Source organism: Elaeis guineensis, chromosome 2 (assembly GCF_000442705.2).
Source record: "Elaeis guineensis isolate ETL-2024a chromosome 2, EG11, whole genome shotgun sequence".
In the NCBI taxonomy this organism is placed as follows: domain Eukaryota; kingdom Viridiplantae; phylum Streptophyta; class Magnoliopsida; order Arecales; family Arecaceae; genus Elaeis; species Elaeis guineensis.
In genome coordinates this window covers 124,488,685-124,512,066 of record NC_025994.2, presented here as the reverse complement: position 1 = coordinate 124,512,066, position 23,382 = coordinate 124,488,685, and the positions used below count along the sequence as shown (strand labels likewise).

Sequence of the window (23,382 nt, the reverse complement as noted above, 5' to 3'; positions counted from 1 at the left end):
AATGCTGCGAAGTGCATCAACCCACAAAACCTCATGCAATTACTGTATTCTAATTGTGCTCTAAAACCTAAACCACGTGCAGGCAAAAGCTGTCTCCACCGGCGTGGAGACTCTCGTTACTTCCATAAAAATATGATCAATATAATCGCTTTAAAACTCCATTCCATCGCTCTCTGACAACTAAAATGCCAAAGAAGACCACCGGGTACCCAATAAAATACACCCGATGTCGTCCCACATATAAAACTTTCCCTTCCTGTATAAGACTCGCACGACTACCACCGCAGATAAAAATTCGAATCCCCGAGAGGGAACGCCACGCCTCGCCGCTGGAATTCACTGAGCGAGGGCGAGAGAGGGAGGGAGAGAGAGAGAAAGAGGGGACTGAATGGCGGAGGAGCAGAGCATGGAGCAGTTCAAGGGCCAGCCGCGACTGCCCGAATTCGCCGCCCCCCGGTGCTACGATCTCTTCCTCAAGCCCGACCTTTCCGCCTGTACCTTCGCCGGCGCCGCTGAGGTCACCGTCGACGTCGTCGCCGCCACGAGGTTCCTCGTCCTCAATGCCGCCGACCTCGCCGTTGACCATGCCTCCATTTCTTTCAAGAACCAAGAATCGTCTGAGGTTTCCCCCTAACCCTAGTTTCCTACATCTTGGAGGGTGTTCTCGTTCTTTAGTATTTCTTCTCTATAATGAGAGCCGTGGGCTCGTGATATCTCGTTCAAGTATTAAGAATCGTCTCATGTTGCTTTGACCACACTTCTTTCTACATCTCGGAGGGTGTTCTCGTTCTTTACTATTTCTTCTTTATAATGAGAGCCGTGGTCTCGTGATAATCTCGTTCAAGACTTAAGAATCGTCTCATGTTGCTCTAACGATACTTTTTCTACATCTTGGAGAGTGTTCTTGTTTTTCTTTTTTGTTTAATGAGGAATTCATGGGTGGTTTTAGGAGCTCCGCCCTTTCGAGATCGTTGAGGTGCAAGAAGATGAGATCTTGGTGTTGGGGTTTGATAGAGTTCTTCCTTTGGGGAAGGCAGTTCTTAGAATTCGGTTCACCGGAACCCTAAATGATCAGATGAAGGGGTTCTATAGAAGGTATTTGGCTGTGTTTGCTCCTTCCATGTAAAGTTTGTTCTTCGTCTTTTCTTTTACCTTTTTGTTTGGATCATGCTGTTTTTTGTCCTACAGTGTATATGAGTACAATGGGGAGAAGAGAAATATGGCGGTTACTCAGTTTGAGGCTGCTGATGCCAGGCGATGTTTTCCTTGCTGGGATGAACCTGCTTTTAAGGTCATTAATTGTATTAGGAGAACTGATGAATTCATTTTCGTTGTTTTGAATCCTCTTTGATCATTGATCTTGTTAACTTTACATTTTCCTGTTAGTATTCTTTGAATGAACTTTCGTTGCGAGAGAATTGATTTTAGATGCTTGGTTGTTTCATTTTCGCTAGATTTTTAAATTATTCTTGATAGTTTTGCTTGGCCAAAAAATATTGTGCAACAGAAGGGAAAAGTTCCATAAACATGTAGGATGCATTAAATTATTGCTTGGATCCACAGTTTATTGATGATAAAAGGTTAGATGTGTGACTTCTTATGATTAGGTTAGGATATATATGGCTGTGAAATGATATGACTGATGCTCTTTTGCACCGGGTTTGATCTCTTACCATGATGAAATAAAGAACAATCTCCATTTTCACATTGTGTTAGACCTGTAGGTCTTCATCTTAATCTTTTTAGATAACTTCTGCAGATGATTGATCATGTTGTCTTGCACTCTTATTATGATGGTTTGCAAATTAATTTTTATGCATCTTTTTGACCCGTGCTTCTTAAAAATATCCTCTGAAGAAGGGAATGCCAAATATGGGGAAATGCTGAATTATGCATGAATTTGTGCCAACCAACAAATACATTTATTAAGCCTTGTTGACTGGAATATCTTGTCAGCCTTGCTTCTGAATGATTCTTGTGCTTGTTCGCATGTTGTCTGCTCAATTTAAATTCCTTATTTGTTTTATGAACATAATTTTTTCAGGCTACATTCAGGATAAAATTAGAAGTGCCATCTGAGCTGGTGGCATTGTCCAATATGCCAGTAATTGAAGAAAAAAATGATGGGCCTCTCAAGACTCTGTCTTTCCAGGAATCACCAATTATGTCAACTTATTTGGTGGCTGTTGTTGTTGGTTTGTTTGATTATATAGAAGCATTTACACTAGATGGTATGGCCTATCTATCTATATTACCTATTGTTAAACCCCATCCCCTTGTTTTCTTCCTCTATTGCAGAACTCGTTTGATTAATCATGCAAATGGTGCATGTTTCCTCAGGAATCAGGGTTCGTGTGTATTGTCAGGTTGGTAAGAGCAACCAAGGAAAATTTGCTTTGGATGTTGCTGTGAAGACACTGGATTTGTACAAAGAGTAATTTCTCTCAATTGAAGTTTTGACATAAACATCCATTTCTGAGCTTAGTATCTTATTTTCTTGCACCTTCAGTACTCTTGATTTTTCACCACCATTACTACGGCCACTGTTATCACTTGCCACTACTGTTGCTGTTGTCATTGTTGTCATTGTATCATTACTTCTCTTCATACTTTTAGACTTGTAAAATAGATCCAGTTGAAAGTTATATACAGGCTATATTTTCTACTTCTTCTGGTTTTTTGATGTTTTCATTTTTTGGGATGTTTAAGGGCACAGTAGGTCTTCCCTGGTGGCCAACTTGACTGACTATTTCTTCTCCAGATATTTTGTGGTGCCTTATCCACTTCCCAAATTGGATATGGTTGCTATTCCTGATTTTGCTTCTGGAGCTATGGAGAACTATGGATTGGTTACATATCGCGAAAAGTCTTTGCTTTATGATGAACGCTACTCTTCAGCCTCGAGCAAACAATGGGTGAGCATAAATTTGATTTTGTCTTCTTGATTTGATAACTGTGCATGTCAGTCAATATGCTAACTAAACCAAATACTAGATTTTGTTTAAATCTTATTATTTGCCAGTTTAAATGTAATTGATGTAGTTCTTAGGTTCCAAGGTCCTTCACCATGCACACCATCTGGTTTGTGTTGGATCAAGTTTGGTGCCTCCTTTTGTTCATTTAGAAAAAGCTAATTGTCAGTGCATATGGTGGTTCTATCTAGGTGGCAATTACTGTAACACATGAATTGGCTCATCAGTGGTTTGGAAATCTTGTGACAATGGAATGGTGGACACATTTGTGGCTCAACGAGGGATTTGCATCATGGGTAATCATGCTGCTCTACTGCTGTCTGTTGTTAGCATAATTTATACTGGAAAGCCATTATCATCGCTTGTGCTGGAAAACTCACGCATCATTTACTTTGAACTACTCTTAAACAGATGAGCTATTTAGCAGCAGATTCCTTATTTCCTGAATGGAACATTTGGACTCAATTTCTTGATGACACTACATCGGGCCTTGTGCTGGATGCACTTTCTGAATCACATCCTATTGAGGTAATATTCCTTTGTGATGTTTTGGCATTGAAACTAAAACACCTCTAGCCACACAAACCTCTATGCTCAAGAACTGTTTAATTGCTCAGCTGTCCTGTAGTAGTTTTGTGTACCTGCAGTATGTGGGGTAACTGCAGCCAGCGCACTCACACACATATACATACATACACAAAGTAGAAGGAAATATCATTATGCCGAAAGAAAATTCTCTCACATGTACTTCTTTGGGAAATGGAGAGTTGACATTTAAAAGTATCCATTTGCTAGATCTGATTCATGTGATGGCATTGTAATTAAAAAAGGTGTGATGCTTGGGCTATAATTTCAGGCAGGGCTGTCAAATTAGTAAGCTGTCCTAGCAGCTCATGTTCGCCTTGAAATTCAGTTCAATATGGAATCTTTCTATTAGTAAATGAGCTGAATCACAACTTTGCCTAGGAAATTTGTGTTTGGCTCGATTAAGCTTGAATAGAAATGAATAAATCTACGACATACAATGCATCATGTATCATTTTAATTGTTCTTCATAAGTAAAAACCAAGTCTCATCATTGTTTAAAATGAGAAAATTGTACCTCAGCTGCAAGGTTGAGATTAAACATTGAAAATTACTTCAATTACATACATTCATACACCTGTACGTGCATAATAAATTGTGCATGTGTACACATGCATATGTACATACATAAATACGTATGTGCATACATATGTAGATATGTTTTTAACATACGTATAGATATATATGTACTTACATGCACATACACATTTACATACATACATACATGCATACACGTACATATGTACACACACATACAAACATACATACATAATACATACATACATAATATATGGAATCCTTGGGAGACCTCAGTCTTTCCCCAAATTCTTTAGACAAGCCATTCATCATCAGCTATAAGTCAAGCTATTAGGATTTTGATTTCATCATGAAACAACCCATGCTTGAGCATGGCCTGGCTTGCATAACTATACAACCCTAAACATAGTGCAGCTGAAATCTGCACATTTACTCATTCACTTAAACTAAGTTAAAGAGAAACAGGGAAATCAAAGAAGAAAAATGCTTAATTGTTTAATATCATTATCTAAAGATATCATAATTTGATTAGTAATAGTGTAACTGTACCTATTAAGTATACTACCTTGTCATGCAGGTTGAAATAAATCATGCAAATGAGATTGATGAAATTTTTGATTCGATAAGCTATGACAAAGGAGCCTCTATTATTCGAATGTTGCAAAGTTACCTTGGTGCTGAATGTTTTCAGGTTGGTTGTTTGATGCAGTACATCGAGTCACTATTTTTATTTTATTTTATTTTGTGTGTTATATCTTGATTTAATTTATTGGGATCAGATGGTTAGATTATCCTAAATCAAATCAAACCAACAACCATACCCCAACAAATTACTTCAAATATATCCTTTTCTTATAACCACTCAAAACAAACCAACAACCATATCCAATCTGGTGGCATCATGTATAAATATGACATGGGAAGAAGAAAAAAGGAAAGAAGAGAACTTTGAAAGGTTTAACCTATACTTCTATCTTGAATTCCTTCTCTTCCTTTTGGGATCGTCATTGCCTCTTCCTCGCGGACGGACCCGTCTTCGGCTTTTTTCCTCCTGTGAGTTAGCTCCCTCTTCCCCATCTTGAAGCCTATCATCATGGTGCTGCTCTCCTTGGTGGTTGTGGAAATTCTGTATTCCGTGAATAGATTGAGACTTGAACCTTTTCAAAATATTCCCGCACTCAAGGTAACAGATCCATCCATAACCTTATCTCATGTTGCCTCTCACCCCATCATTAAAATCTAGCCATCTGAACTCAGTTTTAAGTCTGGAATGAACCTATTCCTTAGTGTTTTATGTTGGAACTAGTATATGTAATTGGTTTTGGAAAGTTTGTCTCAGTCATGGAACTTTCATCATTATTATTTAATAAATTTTGAACATGTTGCTGATTTCTATTTAGTTCTAGCATTGATTTTTAAGAGTTCATTTGAATAGATCGCATAGTATTTAGATTTACAACATATTGCATTCATTTTTTTTTTCTTTTCTTCTTTTCTCTCCTATGCTGCATTGTTACAGTAGCACGCTTCAGTACCATGTTATAGTGTCTCTTTAATTGCATTAAGTGGTATCAGAGCAAGTTCTGATATTAGGGATTGACTTTAGCTTACATTTAGCTTTTATTATGTTGCATCTTATTCAATCATCATTGTATATTTGCTGTTAAAATTTATTTTCTTGTAAGCCTTTGTTTGCTGTCCAGAAAATTCATAGAAAACTCTGTTGCTGTTCTGAAATTAGAACCCTCTAATTGGCACCCTTGTTTGCTGTCCATGACTTCTTAAACCTCCATCTCCCCATCACAGAACCGTTAGTACATTAGAATGGCAAATAACCACCCCGAAAACCCTAGGGATTGGAGAGAGGCCTATGAACGACAACAAGAGTCCATTAGAAATATGCAAACCCAACTGAACCAAATACAACAAATGTTAGAGGCTTTGAATACCCAACATTAGCCCGGTGGAGGGGGATTAATTGAATTAGAGAGTGATCCTGAGATAGAAGCCAACCGTCCTCTTAAGAGAAATCGTCCGAACCAACGTCAAATGAACACCGCACGTTGGGATCAGGGTATCAAAGTAGATGTCAGTGAGTTCGAAGGTAGGTTAGAACCTGATGAGTTGTTGGATTGGATTGACAAGATAGAACAATTTTTTGAATGGAAAGAACTATCGGAGGATAAAAGAGTCAAATTTGTCACCCTTAAGGTGAAAGACCATGCCCTAGTTTGTTGGAAGCAGGTACAAAATGATAGGGTTCGAAAGGGTAAAGAGAAGATTGCCACTTGGGAACGAATGAAAGAGAAGTTTAGGAGTAAATTTCTTCCAGCAGATTACCGACAAATTTCTTAGGCAAGGGTCTAAACCAATGCAAGAGTACATCGAGGAATTCTATAACCTTCAGGCCCGTAATGACCTTAGGGAGGATGAAGAACAGCGGATAGCTCGCTATCTTGCTGGACTTCACCCTCAAATTCAGGATGAATTAATTTTTTGCAATTTTCAGCGAATAGATGCGGTCTATAGTCACGCACTTAAGGCCGAGTCTAAGTTGAAGAGACAAACATTCCGATAGGATAACACTAATGGGAAGTTTTCTATAGGAACCAAATCAGCCCTGAAAAATGACACCCAACTCCCTCCGAAATCTATTGGTGATACTAAAAGCAAAGAAATTTTAGGTTCCAAACCCTCGGGAACCAGTATCATTTGTTACAAGTGTAGGCAAATAGGCCATAAATCATCTGAATGCCCTTTGAGACAATTTCAACCTAGGACCAACTTAATAGAAAATGCTAATGAAAGTGATCGGGATGGAGTAGAAGTGCAAGAGGAAGACACTGTTGAGGATAGTGAGGTCTTAGATGAGGCTGCCGAAACTACTGAGCCAAACCTTGTAATCAATCGAGTCCTTGTAGCACCTAAATCTACCAAGGATGATTGGAGACGATGTAGTCTTTTTCGAATTATCTGCAATGCAGGGAAAAAATTCTGCTCTGTTATAATTGATAGTGGAAGTATGGAGAATTTCGTCTCTCAAGAGATAGTTGCTAAGCTTCAATTGAAAACTGAGAAGCTTGCACAACCTTATCGGATTGTTTGGTTTAAAAATGGGGATGAGGTTTCTGTCATGCGACGATGTCTAGTTAAGTTTTTCATTAGGAAGACCTACACTGATGAGCTTTGGTGCGATGTAGCACCCATGGATGTGTGTCATCTGCTTTTAGGTAGATCTTGGCAATTTGACCGTAGCATTATACATGATGGGAAGGAGAATACCTATGTAATCACTAAGGACAATAAAAAAGTTAGATTGATTCTACTTAATAGTACACTCAAACTGATATCTAAGCTTGATTCAATTCCAAAATTGTCACCCATTGAGAGACAATCTGTGATGATTTTGAATAAGACCCAATTTGTCAAAATCTTACCAAAGTCTCCTGTGGTTTATGCTTTAGTGGCAAAAGAAACCACCGAAGCTTTTAGAATTCCGTCGGTTGTTCAATCATTATTGGACAAATTTTCTGACATCATGTCAGAAGAACTCCCTGATGGCCTACCCCCTTTGAGAGACATCCAGCATTGCATTGACTTGGTGCTGGAAACAAGTCTCCCACACCTTGCCCATTATAGGATGAGCCCAGCAGAACATGAAGAATTGCGTCAACAGGTCCTTGACTTGTTAAGAAAGGGCTACATTCGGGAGAGTATGAGTCCCGTGGCTGTGTCTGCCCTCTTTACTCAAAAAAAGATGGGACATGGCGAATGTGCGTTGATAGTTGAGCCATCAACAAGATCACTGTAAAATATAGGTTTCCCATACCTAGGCTATATGACATGCTAGATATGCTGGGAGGCGCAAAGGTATTCTCCAAGGTTGATCTAAAGAGCGGATATCATTAGATCTGTATCCGACCTGGAGACGAGTGGAAAACAGCATTCAAAACCAAGGAGGGGTTATATGAATGGCTGGTTATGCCTTTTGGGCTGTCCAACCCCCTAGCACCTTTATGTGCACCATGAATCAGGTGTTGCGATCGTTCATTGAAAAATTTGTAGTGGTTTACTTTGATGATATTTTGATATATAGCACAAACCTTGAACTCCATTTGAACCATCTACGTCAGGTGCTCCAAACCTTGAGAGAGAATCATTTATATTTAAATATCAAGAAGTGCATCTTTTTATCCGATAGTCTCATCTTCCTAGGCTACATTGTATCTGCTGAGGAAATTAAGGTAGATCCGGTTAAGATTGATGTAATTCGAAACTGGCCAACTCCGAAAAACTTAACGGAGATTCGGAGCTTTCACGGACTTGCATCCTTTTACAGACGCTTCATTCGAAATTTCAGTTCTTTAATTGCCCCGATCACTGACTGTCTGAAAGGAGGTAAGTTTTGTTGGACTCCCGAGGCGGAACAAAGCTTCAAAGTGGTCAAAGACAAGCTTACAAGCGCACCTGTACTTGCCCTATCTGATTTTAATAAGATGTTCGAAGTTGATTGTGATGCCTCACATGTGGGAATAGGGGGGCCGTGTTGTCTTAAGAAAAATACCCCATAGTCTTCTTCAGTGAGAAATTGAACGATGCTTGATCATGTTATTCTACATATGATGTCGAATTCTATGTGATTGTGCAGGCCTTAAAGCACTGGCGACTCTATCTGATTCATCATGAATTTGTACTTAACTCAGACCATGAAGCATCATGTTATTTGAATTCTCAAAAGAATCTCAACAAAAGATATGCCAAGTGGACTGCATTTCTGCAAGAATACATCTTCCATTTGAGACATAAAAAGGGAGTAACCAATCAGGTTGCTGATGCACTTAGCCGTAGGACCCACCTCCTCGTCGCTGCCTTCTTGCAAATTGTGGATCTTGAGGCGATTAAGGAATAGTACAAGGACGACCCTTACTTCGGACCTATCATGGAAAAATGTTTGTCTTCTAATACTAGCCAATTCTTCGATTTTTGTGTTGAGTCTGAATGCTTTTTTAAGCGGTCCAAATTATGTATTTCCGAAGGTTCACTGAGAGAGTCTTTGATTCAAGACCTATATAGTAGTGGATTAGAGGGACATTTCGGATGAGATAAGACCTTGGGGTTAGTTCAAGAGCGCTACTATTGGCCGAATATGCAAAGAGACGTAAAGCAATTTGTACGATGCCGTAGAACTTGCCAAACCTTCAAGGGTCACTCACAAAACATAGGTTTATATACTCCTCTCCCCATTCCTTTCACCTCTTGGGAAGATGTTTCTATGGACTTTATTCTTGGCCTACCCAAAACTGCACGACATGTTGGCTCAATATTTGTGGTTGTTGATCGATTCACTAAAATAGCTCATTTCATTCTTTGCAAAAAGACCTTTGATGCTTTGCATATTGCAAAATTATTTTTTAATGAAATTGTGCGTCTGTATGGCATTCCTAGATCCATCACATCTGATAGGGATACCAAATTTATAAGTCATTTTTGGAGAACTCTAATGGTCAAGGTTGGAAGTAAATTAAATTTCAGCAGCACATACCGCCCCCAAACGGACGGACAAATTGAGGTGGTAAATCGATCTTTGGGCAACCTTTTAAGATGCTTGGCAGGTGAGAGACTGACGCAATGGGACTTAATCTTACCACAGGCTGAGTTTGCATATAATAGTTCCATCAATAGAATCACAGAAAAATTCTCATTTGAGGCCCTCTATGGCCATCCTATACCCCACTTTCTTGATTGAGTACCCATTCCATACCCTGGTAGAGTTAGTGTAGATGCCGAAACCTACTTGAAACAGGTTCAAGATGTGCAACAACAAGTTCACAAAAAGCTGCAGGATTCCACAACCAAATACAAGGCAGCCGCGGACCAACACCGTCAGGATATGGATTTTAATGAGGGGAATAGTGTTCTGATCTATTTCAAGAAGGAGCGATTTCCAGCTGGAGGTTACAATAAGCTAAGCTGGAAGAAATTTGGACCATTCAAGATCCTCAAGAAGTTGGAGAAGAACGCCTATCTCATTGACTTGCCTCAGGATTGTCTACTTCCTCGATTTTCAATGTGAGTGATCTGTTCCAATATCATGGTGAGTCATCTCCTTCTACCGATGTCGAGATCCTACCCTTCTACACAGCCGCAGAGATCACATCAGAGGGCATAGAAGAGATTTTGGATGTACGTGAGACAGGAACACGATGGGATTCACACCGCTGATACTTAGTACGATGGCGTGGGCGTCCAATTACTGATAGCAGCTGGATTTCTGAGACCGAGCTACGTCGACTTTGGGAGGATCTATTCTACAGCTATATGGAGGCTCTCTCGACGGGGTCGAGAATTCGCCCACCCGGAGAGAACTGATGCAGTACATCGAGTCACTATTTTTAATTTATTTTATTTTGTGTTCTATCCTGGTTTAATTTATTGGGATCGGATGGCTAGATTATCCTAAATCAAATCAAACCAACAACCATACCCCAATAAACTATTTCAAATATATCTTTATCCTACAACCACTCAAAATAAACCAACAACCATATCCAACCTAGTGGCGTCATGTATAAATATGACATGGGAAGAAGAAAAAAAGAAAGAAGAAAATTTTGAAAGGTTTAACCTATACTTCTATCTTGAATTCCTTCTCTTTTGGGATCGTTGTTGCCTCTTCCTCGCGGACGGATGCGTCTTTGGCTTCTTTCCTCCTGTGACTCAGCTCTCTCTTCCCCATCTTGAAGCCTATCATCGTGGTGCTGCTCTCTTTGGTGGTTGTGGAAATCCTATATCCCGTGAATAGGTTGAGACTTGAACCTCTTCAAAATATTTCGCCACTCAAGGTAACAGATCCATCCATAACCTTACCTCATGCTGCCTCTTACCCCATCATTAAAATCTAGCCATCTGAACTCAGTTTTAAGCCTGGAATGAACCTATTCCTTGGTGTTTTATGTTGGAACTAGTATATGTAATTGGTCTTGAAAAGTTTGTCTCAATCATGGAACTTTCATTATTATTATTTAATAAATTTTGAACATATTGCTGATTTCTATTTAGTTCCAGCATTGACCTTTAAGAGTTTATTTGAATAGATCGCATAGTATTTAGATTTACAACATATTGCATTCATTTTTTTTTTTTTTTTTCTTTTTTCTCCTATGCTGCATTGTTATAGTAGCACGCTTCAGTACCGTGTTACAGTGTCTCTTTAATTGCATCATTGTTTATTTGTCATGACCTTCTCCTATGTTATTCTTTATCCGGACAAACCATTCCTGAGTTATATATAGTCACTATTAGGAAAAATCATTTGATCATCTAAATTGTGATAGTTTATTTGCACAATTTATTATTCAATAGTACAATGGGCAAGAATATGAATTGCCAACCTTTTGCTGATAAAGAAGGCAGCTGTCTGTTATTCTTGTCAAAGGATAAGCTGGGTCACAAGGTATTGTTAGCATTGCTGTCAATCACTTGGTAATGTGTCATGAGCATTCTTTTTAAATCTTTCACATAAAGAAGCATAATGATTATCTGGAGAAATTTGCTTTTGCCTTATTTTCTTCTACACATCCAACTAATTTGAATATGGGTGTAAATGAGCCAGGTAGCTTGCGAGCTACTTGAGCTTGTCTAGATTAGACTATTTCCAAGCTCGAGTAGCTCAAACGGTTTTTCAAATCGAGTTTGAGTAGCAAAACACTTGGCTCGAAGGTTTGCGAGCCTAAATGAGTATATAATGATATATTTTATTTATAATATATATTATTAATTTAATATTTAAAATATAATATATATTATAAATAAAGTATAATATTATATTCTATTTTAATTTAATCATATTTTTTAAATTATGACCAAGGTTTGAACTCAAGCTCGAGTATAGCTTGGTTGATGTATGAGTCGAATCAATCTCGAATATTGCTTTTTTTTTTTTATCGAGTTGAGCTCAAGCTTGGATATTAAAGCTCGATCAATCTCGAGTCTAGTTTTGATTCTGAGTAATTTGAATTGAGTCAAGCTTGAGTCTCTAGCTGCTTGGTTCGGCTTGATTGTAGCTCTAATCATATCGTCTCACCTATCTTGCAAATAAAATCTTGATGGTAAAACAATAAGATTTGATCATTGTGGATTTTGTATGGAGACCCTTGGAAAAAGGAGAAAAAATGTTGTTGTGGTTGATATGTGGGTTGTACTCATGAAAACATTACAATGTTAAGTAATAGGTTCCGCAAATGATTTTTATGAAGTACCATATTTAAAAAAAATGCTAGCGAGATTCTTATCTCGGCTGGGATCCTTTTTTGTATCAGTATTGGATACCTCTCTATATGAGAAATAGAAAATCTCAGCTTGTATTATGTCATCATATATAAACCGATAAATCTTAACATACTAGGTGATCATATTATTATATTGGCTTATATTTTGTAATCACTTATTTTCTTAATTTGACATTTGACTATTATTATTATTTTTTAAATTAATGCTTTAAACTAATTGCTAATCTAGGATTTGTCATATGGGCTAAGATTCTAATATCTCAATCAAGGTTCACCAAATTAGGACTGGGGCTTGTATTGCATAGCGCTGGTTTGGTACGGTAATGGTCTATATCATGTTGTTCGAGGACGTATTGAAATAGCGAGGGAAAGAGGGAGGAGAGAGAGGGAGAGGGAGAGGGAGAGCGAGGGAGGAGGAAAAGGAAAAGGGCTGCTGAAGTTCGAGCTGTTGCTAGTGAGTTTTGAGAGCTTTAGGTCTAGTGACCAGGAGTGAGGGAGAGAGGGGGGAGAAAGAGGGAGAAGGGGAAGTTGAACCATTGTGGAGGAGCTTCGAGAGCTTTGGAATCGGTGATGGGGACTGAGGGAGAGGGGGACTCACCTGGGATGCTTCAAGGATTAAGACCTAGGGACAGGGGGCTTTGAAATCAAATGACCAATCAAGGGAGAACTGAATGGAGGCTGAAAAACTTCATTATTATATACTGAACTAACTGGCTGAACTGTCCCAATAATTGGCTGATCTAGTTAGGTATGCCTTGAAATGGATGGTTTGGCACAGTTCGTCTATGCTCAGTCTCAATACCAAAATATTGGCTGAGATCTCGGAAAATCTTGGATGTTTCCAATTTTTTCTCCAATTACCTTTTCAGCCAAGATAAACCAAGGTCTTAAGTCATCTGGTCTTGATCACCCATTGAGATGGTCGATGTCCTGGTTATTTAGGATTTTGATATCAAGTAATAGACTTTGTCTTGACATGTGCCCGATGGCAATTTAGGAGGTTGTAATAGCAAGATATTAATAACACTGTGTGGCAGTGTGTTGCAATTCTTTTGGCAGTTTTTTGGTTTATAGAAATGTTTTGAGGAAACTTAAAAAGGGCCATACAGTGATGTCATACTTTGTTGTAGACTGTTTTCCTGCTGAGGCCACAATTAGAGGTATCATAAGCTCACTACTTGTATAGTTAAAAATATTATCATAGAAGATCAAGGTTACATATTATAAAGGAGAATGGGGTCATTAACCAATATATGCAATCTATGTACTATACGTAATTGGTACACCCCATATAGAGTCTCGGTATTATGCCATATGACTTGCTACATATATGCATCAAGTGCAGCTATATCGATTGCAATCAAGCAGGAAGTTTCTTTTTTAATTTGCATCTGTTGAATTATAGGTTAACCACCAGTCTATTTATGTTAGTTTCTGGATATTTTCCATTTGACATTTTCTTGGCAAGGAACATTCCATTGTGGGTGACTTGCTGCTATAGATTTAGGGATGAAAAGTCCAGTAACTGCTGAATATCTATACTATCTGGGTCCAGCTAATATACTAGGTATTCTTATCTTATGATGTTGATACCAAATGTTGCAATGGGGGGATATCCTACTTTTATATGTCTAGATCATTTTAAGCATGCAACCAATCAACACAATAATCTGAAACACTATTAACAGCTAGAATATCAAATCATAAATCAAAGAGAAGTTTCTAGTAAGATCAGTTGTACCTTGATGTGGTAGGTTAAGACAGAACATCATATAGCTACTAGTATCTTGAAACTCTTGTAAACAAAAAGCAAATCTGACTACTCTATAGTATGTAACTTTCATAGGTGCTGCATTTTTGAAGAGAAACCCTTGCTTCTTCTTCTTCTTCTTCTTCTTCTTCTTTTTTGTGGGAAGGCGGTCACTTCATACAACCCTAGTATGAATACAACCTAAAAAATCAAAGAAAAGGATGTCCTGGAAGGACAAAGGAAAAAGGGAGACATCAGTCCAAATCCACAAGAGTGGTGAGTAACAAATGAGGCCACCTAGTCTGCTGTACTGTTCGCCTTCTGATAGGTGTGCCGAATCTCGTAGGAAACCCTTTCTTTAATGATTGAAGTTTTTCATTGCATCAAAATTATGGACAAATATAGGCCTTGTTTGGAATGATTGCAAATTTCCAATTTTTTTTTTTTTTTTTTTTTTTTCAAAAACATAAAAACGGGGACAGAATTGGTGTTTGGTAACCCAATTTCTATTTTTAATCTTTGGAAACTTACGGCCGGTTTCTGAAAATTGTGGAAACCAAATGATATGATTTTAACTTTTTTTGGAAGCTGGCTACCACTTGCCACCACCTCCATTGCCCACCCACAGCCACCACCACCCCAGGCACCAGCTGCCTGCTCTTCACGTAGCTGGCTATCACCAGCTGCCAACAGCCATCTCCTGCTGCCCACTGCCACCCACAATCATCACCATTGATTGCTGGTGGCCACCACTCCACTGTCACCATATTCCCCTCCAAACAAGTTTCAAGTTTTTGGTTTTTGCAATAGAAAGAGAAACTTGTTTCAGTTTTTAAAAATTGAAAAATTGAATACTGGCAACCATGCTAAATGCTATCATAGTCACCATGATTACTCCTAATTACCGATACTTTTTGATTTGGCTGGAAACTGCCAAACTGAATCATGTGCTTGGCGCTATGCTGTTTTGCAACTTTACAACTTGCTAATGCAACAATAGTTTATGCTGCCAACATGTCAGAGAACTGGATTTTTAGTTCTTTTGGACTGCTGTCAAGTACTCAAATTTTGTTAACTCAAGAAACTTATTTTGCTTGAAGCTCATTATATGTTGCTATTTTTTTTCTTCAATCAATTTTCTATACTACGTGTAACTTCTGTTGAGTGACACTATCCGTTTATGATTCAGAATGGTTTGCATTATTTTTATATTTAACTTTTTCAAATTCTCCAGAGATCACTAGCTTCATACATAAAGAGATTTGCCTACTCAAATGCGAAGACTGAAGACCTGTGGGCTGTACTTGAAGAGGAGTCTGGTGAACCTGTGAAGGACTTAATGAGTTCTTGGACAAAGCAAAAGGGATATCCCATGATATATGTAAGACTTAAAGAGCATGAGTTGGAATTTGAGCAGGTTTGTCTTTGGAATGCTTGCTTTGCTTTCAGTTTTGCATAAATGAATGGTAGCACACCCACCCACCCCCTCCTCAAAGATTGCATCATAGCCTGTTCCACTTTATTGTTACAGCATCTAGATATTCAGTGTGAAGTCCTGTTGTGTGCTCATTTATTTTTTGAGTCTGCCAGCAATCTTTAATTGAGCATTGCTAGACTTTGGCAGTCTACTAGTCAATCCCATAAGTTTTAGTAGGTGTAGAAATTTTCAGGCATTAACTTCTTGTTAGAGGGATATCTATTTCTACTATTTGATTGTTAGATTCTTGCCAATGTTATAGATTTTGAATGACCCGGTAGGTGAATAGTAAAATGGACCCTTGTTTATTTTGGGGCACCTTAGATGAGCTCACTGGGTCGCAAGGACCCTTCCGTGGTTCCTCAATTTGCTGCCTTCATGATCTTATAGTGAATGAGTAAAAAAGATAATGAATTTGTTGATGTTAATTGAATGGTTTGAACCATAGTAACAAACTTCGGTATTTTTTTTTTTGAAAAATCATGAATAAATGGCTGTACAGAAACCAACGTAATCACTGTGCAATTTATTTGTTGATATGCGGATCAGTTGTGACTTATTCCCAAAAATTGTAAATCTCATGAGTAGAGGTGGCAATGGCTCAGTTTCGGTTTGGCTCAAGTAAGGACAACATACAAAAACTTGACCCGTACCTTACCTGACCTGACATTGGGTCACGATCTCTTGACCCATACCCACCCACGGGTCATTTTGGCTCACCTATTTGACCTAACCTAATTAATTTTGCATGACAGCCCTTAAAAGACCGAGCCTAATCTATTAAATCCAATCTTTATGATTTTTATTAATCAATTTCTAAAGTGATTTAAACACCCAGTGCTAAAAAAAGAAATAATGCTAAAAAATATTCTTATCCAAAATCATGACTAAACTCAGTTTAATTTGTTTTAACCCAAATAATAGAACACTACCTCATGATGTGAGTCGAGTCAAGGCTTTCACCCATACCTGCTCCATTTAAAGTTCAAGTCAAAAAATTCGACTCATACTTGTCCCTTTCTGAAAAACGCTCGACCAAACCTGACTTAAATAAGGTCATTTGGATCGGGTTCTTGGATTGGGTCAATTTTTGCCATCCCTGCTTGTGAATATATTGTGAAAGAACATTCGGGCTTGTAGGTTTCATGAGGCAGAGTGAGTGGGCGACTAGAAAAAGGAAAAAAGGATGATAGGATGTGGGCTGACGGCCTGATGAAATGGAAGGGAATAAGGAGGATTGGGAATAGGGAAAGGCAAGGTGAGTCTTGTTCTTTATATTCTTTCGGATAGCATAGTTAAGGTTCGCAATGCTCTCTCTTCCTTTCTTGGTAAAGGTGTTATTTTAACTTTTTTTTTTTATATTTTCTCAAAAAAAAGAATTTTGAATATAAGAACAATTGCATCTTGAGGAAAGGGGCATAAGTAATGATGAACTTGCTAGAATTATTTTTCTTCTTTCTTGTGAGAAAACATGACTTGGAATTTATACATTCTAAAACTTCATCTATTCAAAAGAGTTTTTCATTATATTTGTTTCCTTGATTGGATTGGAATATGATACAACAAATTTTTTGGATTGGAAGATGATATATTATAAATGTTAAGAAAATGATTTAGTTATGAATATGTTGACAATAACGAAGTCATGTAATTATCTATATCTAAGCATTTATATTTAAATATTATTTATTGATTACTAATCGAATTTGTGAATTTTCCCCAAATTTTATCTGAATTTGCTATTTTTTCCAAATTCTGAAATTTTTAATGTTGCTAAATTATTCCCAAAAACCTTACTCATGACTCTGGTGTGAACAAATCTAATATGGTAAATTAGTATTCAATTTTAGCTTGTTTTGATTTGGAATGAATTTGAGGTGAATCATATGTCACCTTACAAACAAATTACCTAAGTATTCATCTTTTGCTTGTTTCTTTTTCGTGGTTTTGGCTCATCTTTGTCCATTTTGCAAAAACTCCAAAATAAACTAATTTTATGAATTGGGCTGACATTTTTCTTAATTTTCCTGTCCATTATAAAATTTTGTTATAATATTTCCTCTATATATACCTTATTTCAAATTGCTAAATCCCTTTAACCTTATTTCTAAGCCCTTACCTCTCTTTTCAAGCTGTTATATTATATTTGTTTGTAGTCAGACATTTTCCCCCATTTCCATGTTTTGGGCTGCTACTGCTTTTTCGTTAATACAGGGGACACATCCTGCTTGTGGTGACACCCAAATGCCTTTGCATTCGCTGATCTCAGTGCAATGGTGTAGATTTTCTGGCTTGGAGCTGGACTCAACGGCAACACCATGTTGCATATTATTGAGGCATGGGTAGACAAATCTACAAAAGTTTTAAGTAAAACAAGTAAAAAGCAACATCAAAATGATAATGAAAAGCTTGCTGATGAAACATCATGAACACCCTTTGTTAAATTCAATTGCAAGTTGTGCGAAGATCTTGTTAAATTCAATTGTGTTGTCAGTCTTGTTTATTTTATGTAGTTCTCATTTGGGGATTGATCGTGGATCATGAGTTTTTGTAGGCTTTCCTTGAAAGGTTTATTTTGTGATCCCATCTTTATGGAGATAATTTTGCCAATATATTTATATTGGTTCCTAATATTTAGAAATAGGGGAAAACAAAAAAAACTCTTTGATTGGCAATCTAATATCCTGTTAAGGTTTACATATCATGCAGCTGAAATATTTCCATTGTTGAACATGTCTAAGTTCTTATGGACCTTCACGCTTATAATTGGTATTTTATTGCTTTCTATTGTTTGGGGGCCCAAAAAAGAGGTGTTGTTATAGATCACATCATTTGATATTCTTTGTTTTGGAATTATCATCACGAAGAGAGGTCATTTAATCTGTTAGGGGTTAATCTTCTTTATCATAAGTCTTGACAAGTAGTATAGGTTTGGCGGTGACAGAAATTGGTGCTGGATATGCGCTTGGTTATTGATAGTTAATTAGCAGATTCCCCATTAAAGAGAACAGTCCTCTCTTTATCCTTCTCCTTCCTGCCCTCTTTCAGTAGAAATATATGTGATGACATGGATGGATATCATTATAGCAGTTAGGCAATTCCCAAAAGGACCATTGTGCACATGAACCTCTAACCCGAAGAGGAACTTTATGCAATGTGCTTAGCATAAAATTCCTACGTATAATTAGCTTTTGGACTATTTGAGGCCAATTTCTCAAGAGAATTTACTTCATATTCTTGTACTTATCATCTTTCTTTAATCTGTCAGCATTTTTCTTTAATAAAGGAGTCAAACTGATTTTTTTTTTTAATTTAAATTGCAGTCACAGTTTCTAACGGATGGATCATCTGGTAATGGACGGTGGATTGTTCCTCTTACTTTATGTTGTGGTTCATATAATACTCAGAAAAAGTTTTTACTAAAAACAAAATTCGAGAAGTTGGATATCACGGATCTTATTGGCTCTGCAAATGGTAAGGCCAACTTGTCAGGGAAAAGCAGCCAAGGGAACTCTGAACGCTTTTGGATCAAGTTTAACATTGATCAAACAGGCTTCTATAGAGTGAAATATGACAATGAACTTGCAGCTGGACTTAGATATGCAATAGAAGCTAATAAGCTGTCTGCAACAGATAGAATTGGTAAGTTGACTGAGTATTCTTATTTTGACCTATTTTTGTGTTTGGAAAATCATTACTGTTATAACATTCTGATGTGTAGGCATTTTAGAAGACTCATATGCACTATGTGTGGCTTGCAAGCAAATTTTGTCGTCTTTATTGTCTTTGTTGGATGCTTACCGGGAAGAGGTTGATTATACCGTGCTGGGGCACATTGTCACTGTATGTTGCCCTCCAGATATCCTTTTCTTTTCAAATCACTTTGCCTAGAAAAATAAATACTTCTTTTTTCTGCCTTGCCAGATAAGTTGTAAGATAGCAAATATTGTTGCTGATGCCACTCCTGAATTAGCAGATGAGATCAAAGTATTTTTAATCATTCTTCTCCAAAATTCTGCAGAGTAAGCCCATCCAAGACGTATTATATATTATTAATCCTGGTTACATTTTATGTGGAGTGGCCATTATTATAGACATAGATACTCACCTATCGTTTAGTTTATCTTGATAGCTTTAAGCTTTAGCTTTCTTTAATGGGATAAACACAGAAGTAGCTTGCATAAATCATAACATAATGAAATTCATGATATTCAGTTACATATACCTTAAAACTAACCCTTGAATTTGGACCTTTCATATTTTTAGCTTGAAAGAGTTGATCAAATTTCCATAAGGTTTAATTTGAAGATGCATACCTTATTGCAAATTATTATGTGGCATTGTTGGTGTTTATCTTGTTCAAGAGTTCACCTTAAGAACTATCCAGGCTCTAAGTAGACTTTCAAAATTTGCAGCTGTGATATAGTGGCCTATACATACTTTCGAGTCACGGGACCATCTTGTTTTTGAATTTGCCATCATCGCCAAATGCTTAGATGTTTTTTTTTTCTTCAACTATTTGTTGTTCAACAACATATCGTATAGTTGTTAAACTGTAGCTATATGTATTATGATATATTACTTGGATTGATTTGCATTGATACAGCATAACACATGAACAAGAAATACATGATTTGGATAAGAGCAATGCTTTAACTCCTATTGGCACAGGGTTTGTCGGCCAGTGGCCACACAGCATGTGCCTTGCTGAAACTAAGTATATAAATGCACGTAATTTAACGACTCAATAGGTAAGGAACATTAGTGAACATATGAAACCTGTGACAGGACTGCACAGGTTGATATGCTGTGGCATGGTTTAACATGAGGCGATCAAGGATTTCCTGGCATATGTGCATGCCTTGTGCCAGCGGTGGTCTGGCACAGCTGGCATGGATTTGCATTTAAAACCCTGGGCAAGACTGTTAGAACTTACACTCCCCAGTTCCCCTGCGTGGCCCCTGGAGGGAGGTCCAAACTGAGAAGGGACTGGGTGCACGCATGGCCTCCCATCATGTCTCATTGAATTTTTTTTAATACTTTTTTATTTTTTGTTTTTCCTCAAGCCAAATGGAATGTTACCGCTGAAGGGGTGGTTTGTGGCTGTGAGATCCATGCGGATCGGATGGTGGTGGACCCGACCGGATTTGGCTTCAAGCCTAGTCAAAAGGAGCCCAATTTATCTCTCTCTCTCTCTATATATATATATATATGTGTGTGTGTGTGTGTGTGTGTGTGTGTGTGTATACGTATGTATATATGTATTGATGATCTTTAATGTCCAAATGGTAATTATTTTATGGTTTTTTGTTTTCAGAAAGTTAGGTTGGGACCCCAAGGAAGGTGAGAGCCACCTGGCAGTAATGCTAAGAGGGGACCTTTTGACTGCTCTTGTTCTACTTGGGCATGATATGACTAGAAATGAAGCAGTGAGGCGTTTTTACATCTTTTTAAATGATAGAAACACATCACTGCTGCCTCCTGATACAAGACAGGTGGTCAAGTTTCACCTTTGTAATTATTCTTCACATTACTTCATATGTATGTTATGCTTTTAGTCTAATGCAAATTATCTTGTAGGCTACATATATTTCTGTAATGCAGACTGTTAGTGTCTCAAATAGATCCGGATATGAATCTCTTTTAAGAATTTACAGGGAGACTGATGAAAGTGAGGAAAGAGTGCGTGTTCTAAGTACGTAAGCTAACGAAATCTTTTAAGGTCAGATTTGTTTAACTAATACTGGTTGGTATTGACAATTCTCTTATCCCTTAGGTTCCTTGTCATCTTGTCCGGATCCAGATATTGTCCTTGAAGTCCTGAACTTTCTCTTGTCTTCTGAGGTGATCTTAATATTTTTACAGTTTCAAGTATTCTCTTGATGGTATAAATGAAGTGGCCTGACTTTATCTTGATCTGCTTATAAGGTTCGAAATCAGGATGCAGTTTATGGACTTCGAGTTAGTAGGGAAGGACGTGAAACTGCGTGGAGATGGTTGAAGGTATATGTTCTTATGACTTAAACAGATTCATTGGCTCCATTATGCCAATTAGAATTAAATGTCATTTGTCACTATCAAATTGGCTCTGGTTGCTGCAGTTATTATTCAATATCACATATTAATGCCGAGGCTACATTGATTTATAATGTCATTGCAATTTTATTGATTTGCAATTAAGAAAGAAATGATATTTGGTGTGGTTGAGACCCATAAGAGCCTATTCTTGGCTTTTTGGTTTTCGCGACCATGTTATGTTTTTGGGTACACACACAACTCTGTTATTTGACTTGTATCTTTTGTTTAATGTGTTTTACCTTGGTGTGTTTGAGGTATTTTGGGTACTATTTCGGAGTCAAGGAGCTTCTGGTAGATGTGCAGCCATCCTAGGTCCTCTGCCTATATGCTTTTTTGAATCTTGTGGGCGTTGTGCCAGCTAGCACCCTCCTCTTCCTATTTTTCCTGCGTTGAGCATTGTATTCCTCATGTACACCCGTTTTGTCTCTATTTGGTACATCTCATTGTATTACTGATGGTTCCCATCTTGTTTTGGCCCCATGACAACTCATTACACATGTTGTTTTAGGTGGTTTTGTTCTGGGCCAGGGCATATAGTCTGAAATTCATGTGACTAGGTTGTGTGGTATCTCTCCATTTTCACCCTCTCAAGAAGGCATGAAGCTTCTGTGAATACTGAAAACATTAATCAGGGCTAGTATCACTTCTGGTCCAGAATGATGATGTCAAGGGCAATATAGAGAGAATATAATTTAAAATTCATGCAACTAAGCTGGGTGAGTTCTCATGGTTTTTTTCCTTCAAAGAATGCATTGGGCCCAGTGAAGCTTTCTACCATGAATACCGAACAAGCATTAACAGGGTTAGTACTTGGTGGATAAAGATGTTCACTTGTGCTCTGGAATAACGATGTCAAGGACATTATAGAGTGGATATTTGCTAATATAAAGATTTTAAAAAAAAATGGTAGGAAATGTCTTTTTCTTGCTCTTGGAAGTTCACAGGATTAAGCTAAAGCTTAGCTACATTTGATTTTTGAATGCAGGAAAACTGGGACTATATATCGAAGACATGGGAATCTGCTTCCCTAATTTCAGATTTCATCGATTACGTTGTATCACCGGTGTGTCAAACATCTCATATTTTGTGCTTTTTGGACTTCTCTACTCTGGTAAGTGTAAACCCAGGTTGATAGATTTCCATCTCATAATTTCAGTTTTCCTCCAAGGAGAAGGCTGAGGAGATAGAAGTATTCTTTGCAAGCCGAACCAAACCTTCATTTGCGAGAACATTGAAGCAGAGTCTTGAGCGTGTAAGAATCAATGCAAGGTGGGTTCAGAGTATTAGGAATGATTACTCACTTGAAGAGGTGGTGAAGGAGTTGGCACAGAAGAAAGAATGACACAAAGCTGGAGGTTGAGCAGACTCCTTGCTGATCATGGTGTTGCATGTTTTTGCATGTTCCTGTCTGCTGAGCACTGAAGAATAAAGATGCTTTCTCTTCTGCACTCTAATTATTTGGAATTCTGCATCTTTAAAGCAGCTTGTGTGATGGCTTGTCTTTGGATGTTATAATGGAGGCTAGTTTTTCCAGTGAATAATAAACATTAATATATGAACTTCGTGATATTTTCAATTTATTGCATGTTTGGTTGGAGGAAGTTGGGCTTTAGAATGAGAATATGAATGAGTGTTTTTTATTCCAGCCATTTGGTTGGAGGGAATTTCATTCGCATTCTGATTTTAGGGGAAATG

General features: G+C 37.7%; 1 protein-coding gene across 1 annotated transcript; it reads left to right on the top strand.

The window, feature by feature from the left end:
* Positions 1 to 283: 283 nt before the first annotated feature.
* Positions 284 to 23,288, top strand: LOC105056651 (aminopeptidase M1-B). Its single transcript, XM_010938965.4, has 19 exons — positions 284 to 622; positions 950 to 1,095; positions 1,189 to 1,291; positions 2,045 to 2,231; positions 2,341 to 2,434; positions 2,762 to 2,915; positions 3,164 to 3,268; positions 3,384 to 3,500; positions 4,672 to 4,785; positions 15,367 to 15,549; positions 18,933 to 19,251; positions 19,331 to 19,452; positions 19,534 to 19,631; positions 20,927 to 21,104; positions 21,190 to 21,304; positions 21,386 to 21,453; positions 21,538 to 21,612; positions 22,673 to 22,750; positions 22,844 to 23,288. The coding sequence occupies exons 1-19, from the start codon at positions 389 to 391 to the stop codon at positions 23,027 to 23,029; spliced, it is 2,676 nt and encodes an 891-aa protein (XP_010937267.1). The 5' UTR covers positions 284 to 388; the 3' UTR covers positions 23,030 to 23,288.
* Positions 23,289 to 23,382: the final 94 nt, after the last annotated feature.

Excerpts from the sequence above, each read along its gene's own strand:
- LOC105056651 (XM_010938965.4), top strand. The coding sequence starts at position 389 with ATGGCGGAGGAGCAGAGCATGGAGCAGTTCAAGGGCCAGCCGCGACTG. Across the intron at positions 623-949 it reads AGAACCAAGAATCGTCTGAG|GAGCTCCGCCCTTTCGAGAT; the intron begins GTTTCCCCCTAA and ends GGGTGGTTTTAG. Across the intron at positions 3,501-4,671 it reads CTGAATCACATCCTATTGAG|GTTGAAATAAATCATGCAAA; the intron begins GTAATATTCCTT and ends CTTGTCATGCAG.